The sequence below is a fragment of the Falco punctatus genome (assembly GCF_963210335.1).
Source record: "Falco punctatus genome assembly, chromosome: 2".
Classification (NCBI taxonomy): domain Eukaryota; kingdom Metazoa; phylum Chordata; class Aves; order Falconiformes; family Falconidae; genus Falco; species Falco punctatus.
In genome coordinates this window covers 94,830,016-94,852,154 of record NC_137581.1, presented here as the reverse complement: position 1 = coordinate 94,852,154, position 22,139 = coordinate 94,830,016, and the positions used below count along the sequence as shown (strand labels likewise).

The following is a 22,139-nucleotide window of genomic DNA, read 5'->3' as shown; positions in this document are numbered from 1 at the left end:
GTTAAGGGGCCCCAAACTGAACACGGTATTTTAGGTGTGGCTTCACCAGTCCTGAAAACAGGGGGACAGTCACTTCCCTAGTCTTGCTCTCCGGACTATTTCTGATGCAAGCCAGGATGCTGTTGGCTGCCTTGGCCACCTGGGCACACTGTTGGTTGGTGTTGACCAACACCGCCGGGTCCTTTTCTGCTGGGCACTTTTCCATCTGCTTTTCCCCAAGCCCGTAGTGCTGTGTGGGGTTGTTGTGACCCAAGTGCAGGACCTGGCATTTAACAGTGTTGAACTTCTTACAATTGGCCCATCGGTCCAGCCTGTCTAGATCCCTCTGCAGAGCCTTCCTACCCTCAAGCAGGTCAACACTAGTGCCCAACTTGGTGTTGTCTGGAAATCTGCTGAGGGTGTGCTTTCCCCTCATCAGATCATTCATGAAGATATTTAAAAGAACTGGCCCCAGTGCTGATTCCTGGGGAACACCACTTATGACAGGCCACCAACTGGATTTAACTCCATTCGCCACCACTCTTTGGGCTCAGCTCTCCAGCCAGCTTTTTACTGTGCAAAGAGTACACCTGTCCAAGCTGTAAGCAGCCAGTTTCTCCAGGAGTGTGCTGTGGGAAATGGTGTCAAATCAACAGGGTAAAGCTTAAGTGCCAGATACTACTGTTGGTGGTTTGAAGTAAAGATCGTCCCCTGAGTCTACAGTCTTTAGTTGCAGGCTTGCTGTTTGCATCTAGATAAAAAGGATGTGAAAAACTTGTGGTAGAGGGATTCATATAGTCTTGTGATTCTTTTTACTTTGTTGGAAATCTGATGGAATTTTGCAAAGAGATGTTGTACAGTTGTTTGCTATCTGCATGCTAATCTGCATCAGACCCCAAATCATGTTTCTAGGCTGTGCCCTTTGTAGATCAAACCCACAAATTGCCTACCCAGTGATTTTTTTGAAATATTTTTTTATACTCCTGTGCATAGAGGAAGTTAATGTCAAAAAGGGGCCTTTCTTTCCTGATAAGAAAGAAGCACTTTATTTATCTACAGGAAATTTCTAGAGAGCATGTTCTAAAACAATCAGAAACCTTCAATGTACCTGCAGTGTTTGCCAAGACAGATGTTTTTGTGTGAGTGAGGCTGCCTTGTATCATGCTCTTGGCTTGAAGTAGTGCTTTTCATTAATGTCATATCTAGGTGAGATGTACTTCGTGCTTAATTAGGCTTGCTCACCCAATTACTTTAGACCTCTTTTTGTCGTAGCAACCTAGACGTATGTAAGTAGATGAACCAAGAAATGTATTTTCAGATCCAGCAGATCACCTTGCTAAGTATGAACTTAAGTACACACCCTCGGTATGCACCCTGTTGTAGTACATCCTCCTTGTAGGTGGCAGTTACTAAATGTAACGCTGAGACTGACCAGAAAACTTCAGATTCTGGTGAGTCATTCAAAATGAGATGATGTTTCTGTTTTGTTTCTCTTCCTATCTTAATGTGTTTGTACTATGATCTGATAAAGTATCACTCTTCAGGGCCTTCGTTTGTAAGACTAGAAAGGAGCTAGGACATAGCTGAGCATACAGAGGCAGAGAGGCCAGTCAAAACTAAATTAAGAGGTTGACTCATTCACAAGGTGTTCTAGTTCTGTGATTTATACTTTTTTTTTCCTCCTGTGGTGCATCATTTCACTACATGCTTGGATCAGCAGCATGTCTTCCCACAAGCTTGCAGTAAAGCTAGGCTTTTAATCATTAATATTTCTTGTTCCTCAGAAACTCTTTCCAAGTGGAATTGTTTGAATTCCAAATGAAAATAACGGTACACAAAATGAAAGCACAGTATTTGTGAATACTGCCATCCAACCTACTTCATTTTTGCCTGATTAAGATAGAAAACTTGTGCTGGAATTCAGTTGTGTTGTGCTGATATGGTCAAAAGTGCAGCATTTTATATTGGTATCATTCCTACTTATAGCAGTATTTTTATTTATGCTTCATCTGGGGTTTTTTTGTGAGAGACTTACTTGTATAACCTGGAAAAGTTAAAAATTCTCTGAATTAGTTTGTAGATACTTACATTTTTCCTGTAGCTTCCAGGAGAAATTTGTGTGTAACATGTATTTTAGAGAGCTCTGTATGTGGTTTCATCTGTAGTAGTGTATGTAAACATGTATCACAGCTTATTTTTCCTCTGTTCTACAGGTTAGTATCTGCTGGAGCTACTAAAGTTTATGCCATTCTTACTCATGGCATCTTTTCTGGTCCTGCTATTTCTCGGATTAATAATGCGTCATTTGAGGCGGTTGTGGTAACTAATACAATCCCCCAGGAAGAGAAAATGAAACACTGCCCAAAAATTCAGGTACAGTGGTGGTTTTGTCATCTGCTCAAACTCTGGAATTGCATCTTGCTGTTCACTGACGCTAGAATTTGTGCCTTGAGAAGAAAACAATATTCTGAAATATAGTTTGCAGAACATCTTGCTTAAAGCATGCTAAAGAGCTGTTTTAAGGGGATTCTGGTAGTAGAGTATTGCAAAATATTGGGTATTTACAACAGATTGAGTATGCTTGACTGTGAAAGAGTGGCAAATGTAAAATTGGCTGGGTTGGGTTTTTTTGATCAGTATTAATCATACAATATTTGTATGTAGAAACTTCAGTTACGTTTTTGTGGATGCCACAGAAATCTTAGATGGTGTGCTTTTCTTAAATAACTAATGAAAATGCTCAAAATAACAATGACAAGTTTCTTTTTAAAAACCAAACTGAAAATACAAAGCTGACGTGTCAGTAGCTTTTAAATGAGATTGTTCTGGGAAGTCCTGTGTCCATTATGGAGTTTTTCGTTAGTACAGAATGAAGGAAAGCATAAAAGATTGGGTTTTTTAATGCAATATTGAGTTTTTAAAAAGCTTAAAATGTTTTTGGCATTTATTGAAACAAGGCAAGCACTTAAGTTATACTTCCCTTAAACTGTATTTGTGTCAAGTGGACACTGCCATCTGATGGCTAGAATAGTGGTTTTTGACAACATGCCCTCTGCCAGAAATCTTTAGCAATATGTCTGTGCAGCAATTCTATTCAATGCTTTCTTACTCAATCTTTTAGTTTTATGTTGAATTAATGCAGTTAAGTACCTATCCTTTAATATTATTTTACTTCCTAGAAGAGGTACAAGCACAATTGTAAATTGAATAAATATTCATATGTTTATGCAATGCCAAGAAAAATAAATATAAACTTTCCTCTTGAATTTTATTTCAGTTTATTGACATTTCCATGATCCTGGCTGAGGCAATTCGAAGAACACACAATGGTGAATCTGTGTCTTACCTGTTCAGCCATGTCCCCTTGTAACTGCAGGAGATTGCATTGCATCTTTGCAAAGATCCCTTCAGCTAGCACTGTTTTTAACAATGCATCTCAACCACAAGAAATTAGTATCTTTGTACAATTCCAGAGCTTCTATGTTTAATTATTATATTTGTCTTGTAATTACCATTTGTTGTTTGTAAGTGGGCAATAAATCTCAGTCTTGCAGAAACTTTGTGAATTCCCCTGAGAGTCTGGAAGTCTTGTGTTGCCTAATTTCTTTTATGTGCCCATCCTCACTTTCTGCTAAACTTCTGCTTCAGATCTGTTCTTCTATACAGAACTGCAAACTGTGCATAGAGCTTCATGAGTTGTACGTTAGATCATATTCTTTGTTAAACTAAATGCTGCAAGCTTAGGTATCTTGTACCTGCTAATCTCTCAGGCAAGCAGATGTTGGGTTTTGTGTTATAAAATATTATTCATTGTAGCTAAACATAAGTCCTAACAGAATGTAAACTTCATGTTAATTTTAAGGAACTGTTGACATATCCATAGTATTGAGTTTCATACACTTCACATTCTTTTTTCCACATGATATGTGGCTGCTATTTTCTTTTGTAAAGCTCTCATTACATTAAATCATTTGCTTAACATCTATTCTGTGCAGTTACTGTCTTCAGTTGTAAGATTAATGTTTCAGTATTCCTGGGATAATTAATTTTGTGTTTCAATAATAAGGACCAATTAATAATGAGCAGTTGGTTTAAATTTCAGTTTTTCCCCATAACTTTTTGACATTCCATGATTGTGATCATATGAATTATTTTGTTGTAGATTTCCTGTTAGTATTGTAAAGCTTCACTATGCAAAGTCCAAACAGCAAGTTTAAACACCCTTATACAAGCTGGTCTCTACCTACATTTACTTGATTAAAAAGTCTTTGAAAATACTTTCTGGTTTTCTGTTTTTCTAATTGCACAGTCAATAGAGCTTCATGTTTCTATTACAAAGTATCACAGTACTTCACTGTGGAACCAGTGAACAACAGTAGACTTAATGACTTAACTAGTCTTGAATACTTTTAACATTGGAGAAAATCTTTACAAAAACAGTTTTGCATCTCGTATACAGAAAAAGCTTATGGTTAACTACTGGTAATGCAGTCAGTAATGGATTCGGGGGAGGGGGGAATAACAACTCTAATGTTAATTTTAGGTCTTTCAATCCTTCTATGGAATGTTTTCAGTCTTCCTGCTAAAAAGGAAGAGTTTATGTATTAAGGTAGTGTTGTCACACCTAGGTCATGGGAAATCTCAGTTTCTTACCTGAAATTGCAGTTGTTAATTACAAAAGCATTTGCCATGCTTGACAGATGCTTCTTTACTGTGGAGCTGCATGTAAAAAACAGCTTTTTTTCATCCTGCCTTGCTTATTCTGGGATATACTGATGATGACACGGTGTTGTACTATAAATGGATTTTTTTTCCATTCCAAGGTAGACTTTAGATGGATTATCCCTTTGGTTTTTCTGAGAATTAATCTAGTTTCTCTTAATTTTTTCCAGTAATTTTCTTTCTTCTGTGGGTTTCTTTTTCTTAGATGAAAACTAGTACAGGAATTTCACCTGTAGTGTTTTCAGTGATGAGTAAAGAATATCTTGTAAGATACTGTGATGAGAATTCAGTTCAGCCACTCATTCTGAGGAGTTTCTCATGACAGTTTGGAGTTTTAAAAAATACATTATTAAAAAAATGGAAATTAATTTAGATCGTTTTATTCACCAAAGCAATTTTTAAAATGTAAGATTATTTAACCTGTTAACTGTGAAGCAGTATTTTCATCCCCAAGTCTGTTGAGAGACAATCATACCAAAGTTTAGTCCTTATTACTATGCAAAAGGTATACAATACATTTAATGGACAGTATCAATTTGGTTGCTCTGTAGATCAGATCTTTGTTACAAACCAAATGCTGAGTTGTTTGCTTATACTGTGCACAAGTATTGTAAATAAAACTTGAAAATTATGAAAATTACTTGTGCCAAGAGATTGCTTGTCTTATTTTGAGACACTTTTTTTTTTTTTTTTTTTAAGACCATGCTCTGCATGGGTCAAAGAGGGAAGAATGTATGCATTTATTCTCATGCAAACCTTGCTCATAAATCATGCTCCAGCTGTCTTGGATGTAGGGATGAACTGTTAATCACACCAGACTGGTACACATCTTTATAATAAGATCATCCTTCTCTTTTTTTCTGGCCCGACAGAAGGGACACGATGTTTAAACTTCATTGGGAGTTTGAGTTAACACTTGATGAGCAGCTGAAGTTCTCATTTCTCAGATGGTTGTAAGCAAACCCACTCAACTGTATTTAACAGAATGAGATGGGGGAAAGAGCAGAAGGCAAATACAGAATTAAGCTTACTGTCTGCTGTGTTTTGTGCACTTGAAATGCTTATGAAGAGTTATGGGTGAATTCCAACAGCTCTGTGAAACTGCCATCCATTTTAACATAATTAAAAAGCATGGAAACAGAAAACTCTGAGATATTTGCTGTTCAGTGGTCTATGCTGCCTCGTCTATGCTGGGATTCCAGTCTGAAGAGTAGATGACAGATCAGCCTGGTGGGAAATTTCTTTCTCTCAGCAGCACTACTTTGAAATAAAGGAGGAAAAGCACTGTGTTGCAGTCCAAGAAGTTAGCAGGTTTAGCCCATGTTTGTCTATAGACTTTATTTTGATTCATTCTGCTCCCCTAGTAGAAGTGCAACTTTTTGCCTTTCTTGGTAAAAGTACTTGAGGTTTTTAGCCTTCCTGCAAGCTCTTGTCACGGACTCCACAGTGTTTAAATGCCGAAAGCTTAGAGCTTGTGGCTGAGGCAGTGTACTGTCAGGAGTAAAACCAGAGCATTTTCACTGTCAGTGTCCCTATTGTCAGGCATCTACTGCTAATGCTGGTGCTCTGCGGTCTGTCATGTGCTGTGTGGTGGCTGACCCCAGCTGCCACCCAGCCGGCTTGGGGAGAGGATTGGGAGGGCAGAAGTGAGAGCAGCACATGGGTGGAGATAAAGGCAGGTTAATAAATGAAGGGGAAAAAAGCAAATGTGCAAAAGCAATCGCTCACCCTCCTCCCACCGGCAGACTGATGCTCAGCCAGCCTTCGAGTGATGGCTGCTTTAGCGAACCTCTGCCACCCCAGTTGTATTGCTGGGTTATCCCTTTGGTCAGCTGGGATGCACTGACCTGGCTGTCCCCCCTCCCAGCCTCTTGCCTGCCCCCAGCCTGCTCCCCAGTGGGGCAGGGTGAGAAACAGAGGCAGCCTTGAGCCTGTGCAAGTTCCCTGGGAGTCATGAGACTGGCTACCAGTTTTCATTTAGAAGAGGGGGAAAAAAAGTCACCAGTTCAATTTCAATCTGATTGAAAACCAAACCTGTAGATTGTTGTGACGGAGGGAAGACACAGTCACTCAATATGAGTGATCAGCAGACTTCATTTATTGTACCTTACAGTCACCTTTTATGCCTTCTTATAATTAGCTCATACATATTACAAAAGTTAAGCTCATTATTGGTTAGTTGCCTAAATACCAAGCCTGCCCCTAGTTTCTCTTCTGTAGTTATCTGTTCCCACCTGCAACATTCTTTTCCCACCGAAATCTTCCTGTTATTGTGTAACAAGAACAGCCAAAGACAGTGTATTTTGCTTTACTTCAGATAAGCTGAGAGCGATGTGCATTTTTGTCCAGCCAGCTGGACTAGGTCTATGTGAACTTTTTCAGCTAGCCAGTTATCCACAGCAGATGATGAAGGAGAGTAAAGACTCTTGCTCTAATTTAAATTACATTCTCCGCTCACGGAAGTGGCAAAATGCATGCGGTGTTACTAGTGGGTCCTCCCCTAGCACGCAGCACAGTAGGAGGTTCTTTGCATTCAGTTACTTTGTGTTTCACTGGAGGCACAAGAAATTTTAAGTCTGAGGGAGACCTGAGCTTCTAAAATCAGTAAATCAGTGATTCCCCGTGCCTCTAAAAATCAAATTACAGTTCTGAAGTTTTGGACTGCTGAGCTCCCCTGCATTTACCCCCCACCTTCTGAAGGGAACTATTGCTGTATTTTGCTTCCCATATTTCTTAGGTTAAAAAAAAAAAAAAAAAAAAAAAAAAAAAGCAGCAACAACCAACCAAAACAAACAAAAACCTCTCTGATTTCGGTGTTCAGCTGAAGTTGCAGTTTCACTCTGCAAGGAATTGAAACTCATGTGCTCTTGGCTGGGTGACAGCAAGTTCCTAATATGAAAAAATAAAATAAAATCGGTCTCCAGTCCAGAAGAAGAGGCAAAGTGTTGAAACAGCTATTAAAATTTCCAAAGTTTGCAGGTATAGACTGCAAGGGACATCTCCAAAGACACTGAGCACCACTCAGAAATTACAGGGTTGGGTGACTGGACGCTGTGCTTTAGAAAACCTACTTACATCCAAAGCGAGGGGGCATTAAGCATCTCATGTGTAAGCAATGTTCCAGTGTCATATAACAGAGACGTGGTTGGGTGCCCGAAGAACTCAACTTTCATGATCCAGCTTGTGCCAAGTCCTTGTCTTATCTGACAGCTAATTAAACACATCTGCTTTACAGTAAGGTGAATGATGATAAGAAGTGGAAGCTAACTTTCTCTTCTGTCGACATAGAACCTGTGAAGTAATTGGAGCGGAATGGCTAGCACAGGGTGTTTGCAAAGGTTTTCCTACTACCAGAAATGTGTTGAGTGGCCTTGCAGAAAGCAGCATGATTTTAGTGAGATGTCTGCATTAGTTACAATAACCCCCAATGAAAATAACTCTCTCAGCACATCCTGCGTGAAAAGAACAATCCAGTCACCAGTGAATAGCAGACAAATTGTACTTTGTTACAGTACTTTCGGTGATCAGGCGCAGAAGTGAGCAACACAGTCCTGAACCTATGGTGAGTTAATGAGCCCTTTCTTAGGCCTTGATTGAAATAGTAACGATGCTGTACACTTTCTTGGTTTTCTTTATGTCTATATGACTCGTCCACTAAAACCAGGGACTGTAAAATTATGATTGCACATTCTTTTCCCCTTCCTTCTTCAGGTTGCAGTCTTCTGAAATGAGTTCATCAGCTCCACCCCAGTTAGAGAAATTATGAGCTGCTACTTAAAATGTGAAGAAAAATATTAGGGAAAGACATGGGAAACAGAACCCCACCTATTAAATATCCTAACCATTGAACTAGTCTGTCCTGCTAATCATAGAAACTTCTAAGTCAGAAACTTTCAAACAGACACTGTGTTCCATGGAATGACGGAGTGTCACCAGCTTAAGTCTAGCCATCTCATCTCAACTTGGTCCCTTCTACACTCTCATGCAGTTTTCACCTTTTTATATGCTGTTTCTTATGCCCTTGCCACTACCCTTTTTTTCCTGGTTTATTTTGGTTACCTTCTCCAAAGTCCCTTTCACTTGGTAGGCATTTCTTCCACAAAGTATTCAGCTTGGGAGATCTGTCTGCTTATATGAGCTCACAAGTGATTCTTAGGAAGATTTGAGTCCTTGAAGCTATGAGCAGCAGAAATGAACCCAAATAACAACAACTACTACTACTACTACTACTAAACTTCTAAATCTAAAATATTCTAATGTCAAATTTTTTAACAATTATTTTTAATAATTTTTTTCTCTCTGTGCATCTCATACTAAAAAAGGGGGAAATAAAAAAAGAAGGAGCTTGAGCTTCTGCAAATCTTTATAGTCTGAACTGAATGTTAGGCTTGTGTCATGTATTGGTCTCATAGCTGATTGATCTTACAGTCTGTCACCAAGTATTTCGCAATTGCCCTCTTTTGGGGTTTCCTGTGGGTTGGCGTTCACATTTTTCAAGTAGATATGACACTATAGCTAAGTAAAATACACGGTTTGAAAAGAAAACCATGTTTAAAAGTAGCGAAGATTAGAACAAATTGCACCATATGAGAACAAAAGTGCGTGGAAGTATGAGTAGTGTGAGAATTTGCTTAAAGGGGAAAAAATAAGATTACTCAGTTGCTGTTATGGAGACAGATGAGTAAATGAGGTACTTTTGTTTTAAATTTAACTACAAATGTTTGAGGAAGTAGGTTGCAGCCGTTGTTTCACATTTAATTATTTCTCAAGTTGCGGTCCAGCTGAAGAGTAATGATAGAATAGTGATTACTGCTGTTGTCTTGAGTGAGTTATGCCATGCTATACTCTCTTCCACACCTGAGCTGAACAAGTGGGGACCTCTTTTATGCTGTTTTCATCTGCTTTGATTTACAGTCTCCTCCAGCGACAAATCTGCCAGACCTGAAAGCACACAGAAAATGGTAAGTTAAACTTTCATTTTAAATTTGCTCTTAGACCTCTTTGACTGGAAGTGTTGTGGAGGACTTTCACAAACATAATCTCCTTTATCTCCTTTTCTACTTTCTATATATTCCAGTACTATTGTGGTTAGAAGCTGCAATACATAATGACAGGAAAGTGTTTATTTGCACTAATTCTAACTGGCTAGCATTTATTTGTACTACTGTACTACAGAATGAGTACAGTAATGTCTTTTCTAATTGCTATAACTTCTGAGGTGCTTGTTTTCCTCTAGCCTTTCCCCCTTTCACCTTCTATAATACATATGGAACCTCTAAAGAAAAAACTACCTCCAGAAACACCTAGCTGTACTGTTGCTGAATAGTTGAAGAATACCCTTAATTGTTATGGTTTATGCATGTGCTAGTTAATATCAGCAGAGCAATGCTTTTTGAACTTCCTATAAAGCCAAGTGTAGATCACAGGGAAAAGGACAGTTCATGAGCATACTTTAGCTGTACTTATAAGCTGGCTTCTCATGGCAAAGACATTGCACAAGTCAGCGTTGTGTGTTTCTTCTAATTAAAACAATCTTTTTTATTTGTTCTGGTTCTATAACAGACACAAGGTTTTACACATGCAAATACTTAGACACAGCACCAGAATGTAACAGTTTACAGTTAAAATAGTTAATGCATTAAAAAGGTATCAGGGAACAGAACGATATACAAAGAAATGAAACAGAAAGGCGGTAGGAGCTAGGCTGGCTTTGCAAAAACACTTAGGTTCCTAAAAATACTGCAGTACACGGCAGTTCAAAATCTGAGTATTGCAAAGATCTCAAAAGGCATTTTTTGACTTCTTAAAAAACCTACAAACATATTCATGAAGGCTTTTAAGGCCCAGATTCATTGCACCTAATTTTAGGCACCAAAACCTGCAGTATTAGTCTCTGTTCGGTGCGCAGACAGGGAGAGCTCCCTCAATCTTCAGAGCTAAGCGGTGCCTGCAGAGGGGTCTCTCTCCTCTCTCCGCTCTCTCTTGAATGTCAGTGCAGCCCAGGTTGATGGCAACGAATTGAGGAAATTGGTTAAGTGCCTAAATTTTGGTGCCTGAGTGCAGTGGCTGAGTATGAGTTCATGTAGAAAGTTTGTAACGGTCTAGACTGCAATCTCAACTTGCCCAGGTCCTACTGTAGTGCTTGGACAGGGGGGTATAATTTGCTTTAGCAACCTTTAAAGATTGATTCTAATTAACTTTTCCTCAAGAGCAGGAAATCTGTGGTTTGACCCACAGTTAGCAGCAGAGGTTTTCCTTCCTTCTTTTAAAGGACAGGGTGTCTGCAGGTACTGTATCCATGGCTGGTAAGGGCTGGCACTTTCACAGTCCGCTGTGGAGTGCATCAATGGATAAAGGCCACTGGCATCCATGTGATGGAGCAACATGTCCTGTGTGCAGGGAGCCTCTGCAGCTTCCCTGACATCTCTCTGCTGTGCTGCATGGGCACCTGCCTTGATAACAGCCCTGGCCCCTGGGTTACGTGGGTCTGGTAAAGCAAGAGATAGAGGTAGTCAGGGGCTGTGGCATCACGGGCCATTCAGTTAGGATTAGTCTTCGTTAGTCTAACAACATCTTTTACATGTATAATATAGGGAAAGAAGGAAGGGAAACTATTTACAAGAACATATCCAGATTTTCCTTCAGCAATGTCCCTTTACATTCAAAGAAAGACCTTCAGGTTTCCATGTAATTAATATCAGCGGTAGAGCCTGCCCTTCTCCCTCCCACATCCCTGCCCAAATTAGTAGAGAAAAAAAGAGTTCTAAAAAAAAAAAAAAAAGCTAGGATGGTGGGAGGAAATAAATGCATTTTATCTTTTCCAAATTAGCTCCCTGCTTACTCTGATTATTCTTATTCATCATTGTCATCCAAGTGCTTGTCAACATCAGGAAATCAGAAAAATTAATAATCCTCTAAAGCTGATTGGTTAGACCATACCGGAGACACTGGTGAACTGTCTTGCCCAGCGGCCTCTGTCTGGGTGAGTTTCCAGAGTGAATTCCTGTAAACTACATGAAAGTTATTTTGATTCTTAGCAAATGACTTTGCAAGAGTTGAAAACAATGAAATGTGAATTCAGAGGCAAAGCCTAGTTAGTCCAGGTTTGCTTTCCCTGAGAAATTATATGAAAGATAGTCATGGCTACCAGCTGGGACATTTAGCTACATTGCCTTTTTTCTGAGGACCTGCTGAAAAGAAGAAAGCACCATAGCAACCTCGGGGCAATGGGAAAAGAAATGGTAGCAGAGGAAAGGGTGTGGTGTAGTACAGTACCACACTACTGATCCACATCTCATGTGGCAGTACACTGAATTCAAGGTCTGCAGTGGACTTTTACATTTTTTCCTTCCATACTGAAGCTTTGTGTTCAAAACCTGACTGAACGAACGCCCAGAGTGACTCCGTTTGGCTGTGGGATCTAGATCGCACAAGTGTGGTGCTGTGTGAGACTTGGTTGGGCTTCGCTCACATCTGCTGCCCTGACAGTCACTAGAGACTCCTCCAGGCACACAGACACGTTGACAGATTTAGCATAGCTATCTAAGGTAAGACAGAGACACAAAGTTATACAGAGGATGTGGTGGCCTAAGTAAACAGAGTGCACAACAGGAAGCCTCGGTTAGTCTCCAAGTCTCCACCCACCTGACATGGCTTGGGCAATACTCAATAGGGTTTTCACAGACTGTTTGAGCAGGCCTTTATATGTTCTTGTGTCCCAGCTAAAGAGAAAAAACATTTCCGTGCATCTGTCTTGAACACCTTACCTAATCATCTGATTTTCAGCTGCTTAACTGGGTATTCACGTTTACTCAGTATTATCCCATGCATAACTAATCCCAGTTGTTCAGAGCATTCTGTGTGCCATGCATCTCCAAGCCTTCAACAGTGAGTTTTTGGGGAGAAATGATGATGTTGATTATTGTGGGGTTTATCATCTCTACATCTCTTGACCAGCGGCAGACACAGGCAGTTAAGAAGCTGTGCAAGGCAGCAAGATGGCCATGGCCCCTCTGCCTGTGCCAGGCAAGCCAAGGCTGGTGGCCTGCTTGCCTGGCTGGCTGCCTCTGGCCAGAGGGACAGGGTTGCTTTGACGCTGACCGCTCCTGAGGAAGTAACTAGTAAGCTGTGAAATAGCAAAAGCTTATTGCTCTTCTCGTAATGCACACAAATCTATAAAGTAGGTAAGACCACAAAGACCTGACAGAGAGAGTGTGTATTTTGGAAAGTTCTTTAAATGCCTGTAGGATTTTGGCTCTGATTATTTGCTGATTATTATTCTTTTATGGGACATGCTCAGTCTTAAATCTGTCTTTGATTTTCATTTTTACACTTCACATTGATACAGTGCCCTCTTGGTCCTCTGTCCTTATCGGACAATAAAAATGGAAGCTGGTATTAAATCTATGAAAATATAGGCATTGACTGGCTTAGGTCAACCATCCATCCATTATGACACTTACTAGACACTCTTTCATATGAAATTCAAATGCCACAGTGAGCTGGAACCTGGGTAGAACCAAGCACGACTACAGAGCTCTGGGGGTGTGATTGAAAGGAGTTGGTGCTCAAGTTAATTTTTCCTCTATTTTACTGGTTAGAAGAAAGGATACAGGCAGGAACAGGTACATCATGCAAATCAACACTTGGCTATACGGCTGGTGCTTTCGTCAAGGTTTTGGCCTTCATGATCATGGGACACTCTTTCATGTTGATAACCTGCTAGGGAGGGGTGAGATCCACCTGACTAGAAAAGGCAAAGGAATCTTTGCCAACAGACTAGCACACTTGGTGAAATGAGCTTTAAACTGGCAAGCCTGAGGGACTGCTGTCCATAGTGATGACACCTGTGAAGTTGAATGCAGCAGGGTAAAAAGCAAACAAGGCTCCTTAGCCATTTCAGCGAGGGTAGGGGATGAAGAACCACACAGCAGCAAAGGTGCAAGGGCTGTTTTGTTAGAAACCACAAAAGCACCTGAGAATGGTCACATCAGACTAAGGGCTTTTTCCCGAAGAGCAGGTGTCAGGATCAATAGCTCAGCTGAAGAGCATCTACACCAGTACATGCAGCATGGGAGAGTTTTCAGTTCTCGAAGAAGTAAGGAGGAGGGTCAGCAGAACTGCTTGCTTGGTCTTCCAGAGGGCAGACTTCAGGCTGTTTATGGGCCAGGCTGACAGAGTGCCTTGGAAGACAGCCTCAAGGGCAAAGGAGCCCAGGAAAGCTGGACACTCTTCAAGAAGGAAATCAAGGCACAGGAGCAGGCTGTCCCCGTGTGCAGAAAGACAAGCGAGCGGAGAAGACCATCCTGGCTGAACAGAGAACTTTGGCTGAATCTCAGGGGAAAAAGGAGAGTTTATGAGCTTTGGAAGAAGGGGCAGACAATTCAGGAGAACTACAAGGATGTCATGAAGCTATGCAGGGAGAAAAGAAGAAGGGCCAAAACCCAAGTAGAACTTAATCTTAAGGCTTTGGATGTTGTCTGCCTAGACTTTAGTAAAGCTTTTTATACCATTTCCCACAGCATTCTTCTGGAGAAACTGGCTGCCCACAGCTTAGACAGATGAACTCTGCCAGGTAAAAAACCTGGCTGGATGGCAAAGCCCAGAGTGGTGCTAGTGGAGTGAATGGAGTTAATCCAGTTCATGGCTGGTCACAAGTGGTGTTCCTCAGGGCTCAGTGCTGGGGGAAGTTCTCTTTAATATCTTTATCAACTATCTGGATGAGGGGATCAAGTGCACCCTCGGTAAGTTTGCAAGACAACACCAAGTTGGGTGGGAGTGTTGAGCTGCTTGAGAGTAGGAAGACTCTACAGAGGGATCTGGACAGGTTGGATAGATGGGCCAAGGTCGGTTACAAGAAGTTGTCATGGTTTGACCCTGGCCAGCAACCAAGCACCACGCAGCTGCTTGCTCACTCCCCCCCACCCAGAGGAATGGGAAGGAGGATCAGAAAGGAATGTAAAACTCAAGGGCTGAGATGAGAACAATTTAATAAGTAAAGCAAAAGCCACACACACAAGCAAAGCAAAGCAAGGAATTCATTCACCACTTCCCATGGGCAGGCAGGTGTTCAGCCATGCCCAGGAAAGCCGGGCTCCATCATGTGTAACGGTTACTCAGGAATACAAATGCCATAACACCAAATTTCCCCCGCTTCCTTCTTCTTCCCCCAGTTTATATACTCAGCGTGATGTCATATGGTATGCAATGCCTCCTTAGCTAGCTTGGGTCACCTCTCCTGGCTGTGTCCCCTGCCAGTTCCCTCCCCCCCCAGCCCTCTGGCTGGTGGGGCCCAAGGAAGTGAAAAGTCCTTCACTTAGTATAAACATCACCCAGCAACAACTAACACCAGTGTCCTATCAACATTGTTCTCTCATCAGAGCCAAAACACAGCACGGTACCAGCTACTAAGGAGAAAATTAACTCTATCCCAGCTGAAACCAGGACAGAATTTCTGTTATATGTTATATGCCAGGTCCTACACTTCGGTCACAACAACCCCATGCCACGCTACTGGCTTGGGGAAGAGTGGCTGGAAAGGTGCCCAGCAGAAAAGTATCTGGGGTTGTTAATCGAGAGCTGACTCAGTATCAGCCAGCAGTGTGCTCGGGTGGCCAAGGCAGCCGACAACATCCTGCTTGTATCAGAAATCGTGAGGCCAGCAGGACGAGGGAAGTGATCATCCCCCTGTACTTGGGAATGGTGAGGCCGCACCTTAATTACTGTGTTCAGTTTTGGGCTCCTCACTACAAGAAAGACATTGAGGTGCTCGAGCATGTCCAAAGAAGAACGAAGCTGGTGAAAGGTCTAGAGAACAAGTCCTATGAGGAGCAGCTGAGGGAACTGGGGTAGTTTTGCCTTCAGAAAAGGAGTCTCATGGAGACCACCTTGCTCTCTACAACTACTTGAAAGGAGGTTATAGTGAAGTGGGGGTTGGTCTCTTCTCCCAAGTAACAAGTAATAGCATGAGAGGAAACAGCCTTAAGTTGCACCAGGGGTAGTTTAGATTGGATGTTAGGAAGCATTTCTTCACTGAATGGCATGCCAAACAGTGGAACGGGCTGCCCAGGGAAGTGGTTGAGTCACCATCCCTGGAGGCATTTAAAAGGCATGTTAGCTGTGATGTTCAGGGACATGGTTTAGTGGTGCACTTGGTAGAGCTGGTTGGACTCAATGTTCTTAAGGGTCTTTTCCAACCTAAGTGATTCTATGATTACATTCTATGATTCTGAAAATCCTTCTGACAACGTGAAATTCAAATTAGGCACTCACCTGTTAGTATGGTTTTGAAGATTTACACTAGCTTTTCAGTGACTATAGATTTTCTCTATCTTTCAAATGCATTGAAAACTTTGGAATTTATGCTATTATACAATGGCAATCTGCTGGATGTTTAACACTGCTTGTTTCCCCTTAAAAAAAGTAAATTCACAGAGATGGGGCCTTTAATCATATGCCTATGAGATGTTCTCATTGCATCAGGTTAATACCTCCCTATTTCCTTATTTTTAGGTACCTCGTGCAAAGATCTCAAAAGTGTCAGCATTTGTCTTGCTCTTCTTATTTCCAATGCTGCTGTCAGGAGCTTGGTTTCCCAAAAGTTTACCCTGTGAAGTCAAAGCCTCTGAAGATATGGTGACAGTGGACTGCACTGATCGGCGTCTCATTGAAGTCCCCAGAGGGATCCCTGCAAATGCTACCAACCTCACCCTTAATATTAACCATATCCCCCATATTTATCCAACATCCTTTGCACATCTTGAAAACCTTGTGGAGATTGACTTCAGATGCAACTGTGTGCCTGTCAGAATGGGGCCAAAAGATCATGTGTGCACCAGGGGACCAAAGATTGAGAATGGCAGTTTTGCTGCTCTGACAAGATTGAAGTCATTGTATCTGGATGCAAACCAGCTTTCGGAAATACCCCGTGGTCTTCCTACTTCTTTAAGTCTGCTGAGCCTGGAAGCGAACAGTATCTTTTCTATACGAAAAATCAGTTTGTCAGAGCTAGGAAACATAGAAGCATTATATTTGGGACAGAACTGTTACTATCGTAATCCATGCAATATTTCATTTGAAATTGAAAAAACAGCCTTTCTGGAGCTGAAAAAATTAACAATACTATCCCTGAAGTCTAACAACTTGACTTATATTCCACCCAGTTTGTCATCTACTTTAAAGGAATTGTATATCTACAATAACATGATTCAAGTGATTCAAGAACATGATTTAAGTGCCCTTCACAACCTAGAAATTCTTGATCTGAGTGGTAATTGCCCACGTTGTTATAATGCCCCATATCCTTGTATACCCTGCCCCAAGAGCACAATTGAGATACATTCAAAGGCTTTTTATTCCTTGAAAAATCTAAGAATTTTGCGACTTCACAGTAATTCTCTTCAGAGCATACCCAGCAGCTGGTTTAAAAACATCAGGAATCTCAAAGAGCTTGACCTCTCCCAAAATTTCCTCATGAAGGAGATTGGAGATGCTCAGTTTCTGAAATTTATCCCCAGCCTTGTAGGGCTTGATCTGTCCTTTAATTTTGAACTGAAGATGTATTCCCCATCCTTGAATCTCTCCAAGACGTTTTCCTCCCTATCTAACCTGGAAACCCTGAGACTCAGGGGCTATGTCTTTAAAGAACTGAGAGAAGGAAATCTAGATCCATTGCTCCGTCTTAGAAAACTAAAAGTGCTGGATCTTGGGACTAACTTTATTAAAGTTGCTGACCTGGGAGTATTCAAGGAATTCCCAGCTCTCAAACTCATAGACCTCTCAGTGAACAAAATTTCTCCTTCTTCAAGTGAAAGCAACTTTTATGGATTTTGCACTAATCCTAGGATTTCAGTAGAGCAATACAACAGGCAAGTATTACAGGAGATGCATTATTTCAGGTATGATGAGTATGGGCGAAGTTGCAGATCCAAAGACAAGGAGGCTGCTTCATACAAATCTTCAGTTAAGGAAGAGTGCCTGAAATATGGAGCAACTCTGGATTTAAGTAGAAACAACATATTTTTCATTAGCCCTGCAGACTTCCGTGGTCTTGATTCCCTCAGATGCCTCAACTTGTCAGGTAATGCAATAAGTCAAACTTTAAATGGAAGTGAATTCTCCTACTTGACTGGCTTGAAATACCTGGATTTTTCTAATAACAGGATTGACTTACTATACTCAACTGCTTTTGAAGAGCTAAAACTTTTAGAAATTCTAGACCTGAGCAATAACAAGCATTATTTTCTGGCAGAAGGTGTTAGTCATGTGCTTAGTTTTATGAAAAACTTGGCCCACCTGAAGAAGCTGATGATGAATGAGAATGAGATTTCTACCTCAATTAACACAGGAATGGAAAGTCAATCTCTTCAAATTTTAGAATTCAGTGGAAATCGTTTAGATGTTTTATGGATGGATGGGAATGCTAGATACTTGTCATTCTTCAAGAACCTGACCAGCCTGGAACAACTAGATATTTCCTTCAACTCACTCAGTTTTTTGCCTCATGGTGTTTTTGAAGCTATGCCTCCACAACTCAAGGTCCTTAACTTAACCAATAACCGGCTGAAGAGTTTCAACTGGGGGGACCTCCACTATCTGAAGAAACTAGTAACTCTGGACCTCAGCAATAACCTTCTTACTACTGTTGCCCAAGAACTGTCCAATTGCTCTTCAACGCTCCAAGAACTGATGCTCCGAAACAATCACATTCAACGGCTAACCAAACATTTTCTCAGAGGCGCTTTCAAGTTGAAATACTTGGACCTCAGCTCAAACAAGATCCAAATAATTAAGAAATCTAGCTTCCCTGAAAATGTCATTAACAACCTGAAGATGCTGCTTTTGCATGGCAACCCTTTCAAGTGCAATTGTGATGCCGTGTGGTTTGTTTGGTGGATCAACCAGACTCAAGTGACTATTCCTCTTCTGGCCACAGATGTGACCTGTGCTGGCCCAGGGGCACATAAAGGGAGGAGTGTTGTTTTCTTGGATCTGTATACCTGTGAGCTGGACACCTCGTATGTAATCCTGTATGCTCTGTCAGCTTCAACTGTCCTAGGCTTCATGGTGTTCACCGTGATGAGCCATCTCTATTTCTGGGATGTGTGGTACAGTTACCATTACTGCACTGCCAAGTTGAAGGGCTATCGGTGGTTATCTTTGCCAGATGCTTGCTACGATGCTTTTATTGCCTATGACAATGAAGATCCAGCTGTGAATGAGTGGGTGCTGGCAGAACTGGTTGAAAGGCTGGAAGATCAAAAAGCCAGACAGTTCAATTTATGCCTGGAAGAAAGGGACTGGCTGCCAGGACAGCCAGTCTTTGACAACCTTTCCCAGAGCATTCAGCTGAGCAAAAAGACCATATTTGTGCTGACCAACAAGTATATTAAAAGTGGCAGCTTCAAGACAGCATTTTACATGGCCCACCAGCGACTTCTAGATGAAAAAATGGATGTCATTATACTGATATTTCTTGAGAAGATTTTGCAGAAGTCCCGGTATGTCCAGCTGAGGAAGAGGCTGTGCAGAAGTTCTGTCCTGGAGTGGCCAACCAACCCTCGATCTCAGCCCTACTTCTGGCAGTGTCTGAAAAATGCAATAGCTATGAGCAATACGCTGGCTTACAACAAGCTTCTCCAAGAAACTGTTTAGCCGTACCCTTCCCTGTAAATACTGATGCACAGTGAGAAAAAGGTCCTAAATTACATTTGGAGAAAGTGTTGAAGCATGAAGGATAAATGTAATTGTGATACTGTACCCCCCCAAAAAATGCACAATTAGTCCCAAAGCTGGTAGTTAATTTGTTTTACTATGGCAAGATTGAACAGAAACTGTTGCCAGCACAAATGTTTAGCTGACATGCACTTTCCTTGGCATTGATTGCTGCACAACAAGAGAAGGTGCACTACCCACTGGAAGTCCCTGGTTTAGAACAGAATCACTGCTTCCACCTTTCAGTTCACAGGAGGCCTCCAGCATCTCCTGTGGTTGGGTCAGACGGGGGTGAGACACTTGCTCGGCTTACTGTAGTACACAGACTGCCAGAAGGAGGTTGGTCGTGCCTAAAGTTGCTGCTGTTCAAATCACTGTTGGAGCAAATGTGATTGTAATAGAAAATTATAGTTTGGTTTCTGTATTTGATGGTGTATTTATGAAAAACAAAAACAGTTGCTGACACATTCATCTCAGAAAATACCCTAAGCAAAGCTCATGCTTTGATTCAAGGAGTTGGGAAAATGTAGGAACTAGTTTTTCATCTCAGGCTTACAGCTGCTGAGCACACTGCTTCTGTCCGAGTGGGCAACAGCCCTAATCTCTGGGGAGACGAAATTCTGGTGGGACTGCTGTCAGGCACTTGGGTGTGGTGTAGGAACTGTAGGAACTCCCACTGCTGCATACATAAGCCTGTAAGTCTGAAGAGACTTTGAAAAACATGTATGGGCTAAAATGGGGAGGTATGTAAGAAACAAATGCGGGTGGGTTTGCAGGCTGTGGATCAGGAGTTACAAGGTAAAGGGAGTCCCTGTGCATGGAGCTGCTGCGTGGGAGTGAGGAGGGGAGCAGCAGAGCAGATAGGCTGATGGAGAGGCAGAAGGCAGATGGAGAAAATCAAGTAAAACAAAGAGGAAGCAGGAAGAGACAAAGAAAGGAAGCTAAAAAGAAAAAAAGAGAAAGTGGAAGAGGTGAAAAGAATGGAGAAAAGCACAGGTAAACTAAGGCATGATACAAGCTAAGCAGCATTTAATTTCCAAGCAACCTCTTCTCTCTGCCTTTCACCTTCCTGCTTGGCTGCTGGCTGAGCTGGCAGCTCCCTGAGGACTCAGAGCTCCTCTCCAGCGCTGTGTTGTCAGCTTTAGGAGCTCACTTCCCCATTTCCACCTAGGTTCTGTGTTACAACCCCTTGCGTATCAACTGGAATGGTGTTAGCAGGTCCAGCCAGGGTTGGGGCCTCAGGACATGCCAAAATGACTGACTCCCCTCTGCCCACCCAGGCTTTCTCCTGAGCTAAATACTATCGCTCAAAGCCCAAAACACGTGAGACCACGCTGTACAAGGAAAGCATCCTTCCCATTGTTTCTTCAGCCATGCTGTGGTGCTCCGGAGCAGCCTCAAGCCTCCTTTGCTTCCTTGTTCCCCAGGCAGGTCCCTCTCCCAGAGCAGCTTCTGAGGCACCACTAAAAACCTGAGTTGGGAACACGTCTGACTTTAGAGGCATCCTGAAAAAGGGAAGAAACAGTGCTCAGAAACATAAACACTTGGGCCTGTTCCCTGCTCCGGTTCGTGGCACAGCCTTGTCAACACGTGACAGTACTTCAGCTGAAGCTTTTTGTAATGGCAGCCTAAACCTCTGTGCATGGCATGGGTGGGCTCTCTGCTTGCTGTGATGATCTCTGTTTTGGGAGAAGCTGCGCACTCTCACCCTGCTGGACACCCCTGTCCCCAGCACAGTCTGGGCAGCTTCTCCCTTCTCTCTCAAAGCCCTTTCTCTTTTCTAGCAATAAGTCTTGGTGACAGCTCTGGCAGATGGGGAACCAACACTCTTAACTTTCAACCTAGTGCAGCGATTATGCCCTCCCTGGTAGAATTCTCATTCTTGAGGGCTATAGGATGGGTAAAAAGTAGAGTCAGGACCGTAAACCTCAGAAAGGCAAACTTGTGGCTGTTTAGGGTGCTAGTCCATGGGATCTCTTGGGGAACTGCCCTCAGAGATCAAGTAGCGAATGATAGCTGGGAACTACTTAAAGACATTTTTCTAAAGGCACAACAGCTGTCAACCCCAACATGCAAGAAGTTGGGAAGGGGAGGCAGCAGACCAGCTTGCCTAAGCCATGACCTCTTGGCCAAACTGAAACACAAATGCAAAATGCGTAGGCAGGGATATACCTCCTGGGGAGATTATAGAGATATGGCCCAGGAGTGCAGGGAGGGGATCGGGAAAGCCAAGGCACAGCTGGCCTTGAAAACTTCCAGGGATGGGGCATCCACAGCTTCTCTGGGCAGCCTGTTCTAGTGCCTCACCACCCTCACAGTAAAGAATTTCTTCCTCATATCTAATCCAAACCCACCCTCTTACAGTTTAAAGCCATTACTATATGCCTATCACTCCATGCCCCTGTAAAACATCCCTCTCCAACTTTCTTGTAAGCCCCCTTTAGGTTCTGGAAAACTGCTAGAAAGTCTCCCTGGGGCTTTCTCTCCTTCAGGCTGAACAACCCCAACACTCTCAGCCTGTCTTCATAGCAGAGGTGCTCCAGCCCCCGATCATCTTTGTGACCCTCCTCTGGACTTGCTCCAACAGGTCCATGTCCTTCTTATGTTGGGGACCCCACTGCTGAATGCAGTACTCCAGGTGGGGTCTCAAGAGAGTGGAGCAGGGGGAGAGAACCACTCCCTCAGCTTGCTGGGTTTGCTTCTTTTGATGCAGCCCAAGATACGGT

The 22,139-nt window shown here is 42.2% G+C and overlaps 2 protein-coding genes across 9 annotated transcripts in view; both read left to right on the top strand.

Annotated features, from left to right (window-relative positions):
- PRPS2 (phosphoribosyl pyrophosphate synthetase 2) overlaps positions 1–6,511 on the top strand; it is a 64,394-nt gene extending 57,883 nt beyond the window's left edge. For all 6 annotated transcript variants that reach the window (XM_080376902.1, XM_080376903.1, XM_080376901.1 and 3 more), the window contains 2 exons: positions 2,193–2,352; positions 3,257–6,511. In XM_080376902.1, coding sequence (XP_080233028.1) covers positions 2,193–2,352; positions 3,257–3,349 — 253 coding nt within the window. In that variant the 3' untranslated portion in view covers positions 3,350–6,511. The remainder of the gene's footprint in view (positions 1–2,192; positions 2,353–3,256) is intronic.
- A 620-nt stretch (positions 6,512–7,131) lies between these two features.
- On the top strand, positions 7,132–19,837 carry TLR7 (toll like receptor 7). Of its 3 annotated transcripts, none has more exons than XM_080376882.1 (3): positions 7,132–9,391; positions 9,616–9,662; positions 16,213–19,837. In XM_080376882.1, the coding sequence occupies exons 2-3, from the start codon at positions 9,660–9,662 to the stop codon at positions 19,351–19,353; spliced, it is 3,144 nt and encodes a 1,047-aa protein (XP_080233008.1). In that variant the 5' UTR covers positions 7,132–9,391; positions 9,616–9,659; the 3' UTR covers positions 19,354–19,837. The 3 variants fall into 3 exon arrangements, with proteins under 3 accessions (XP_080233008.1, XP_080233007.1, XP_080233009.1); XM_080376883.1 differs by lacking the exon at positions 7,132–9,391 and adding an exon at positions 9,402–9,525; XM_080376881.1 differs by lacking the exon at positions 7,132–9,391 and having other exon boundaries at positions 9,398–9,662.
- The last annotated feature ends 2,302 nt before the right edge of the window (positions 19,838–22,139 follow it).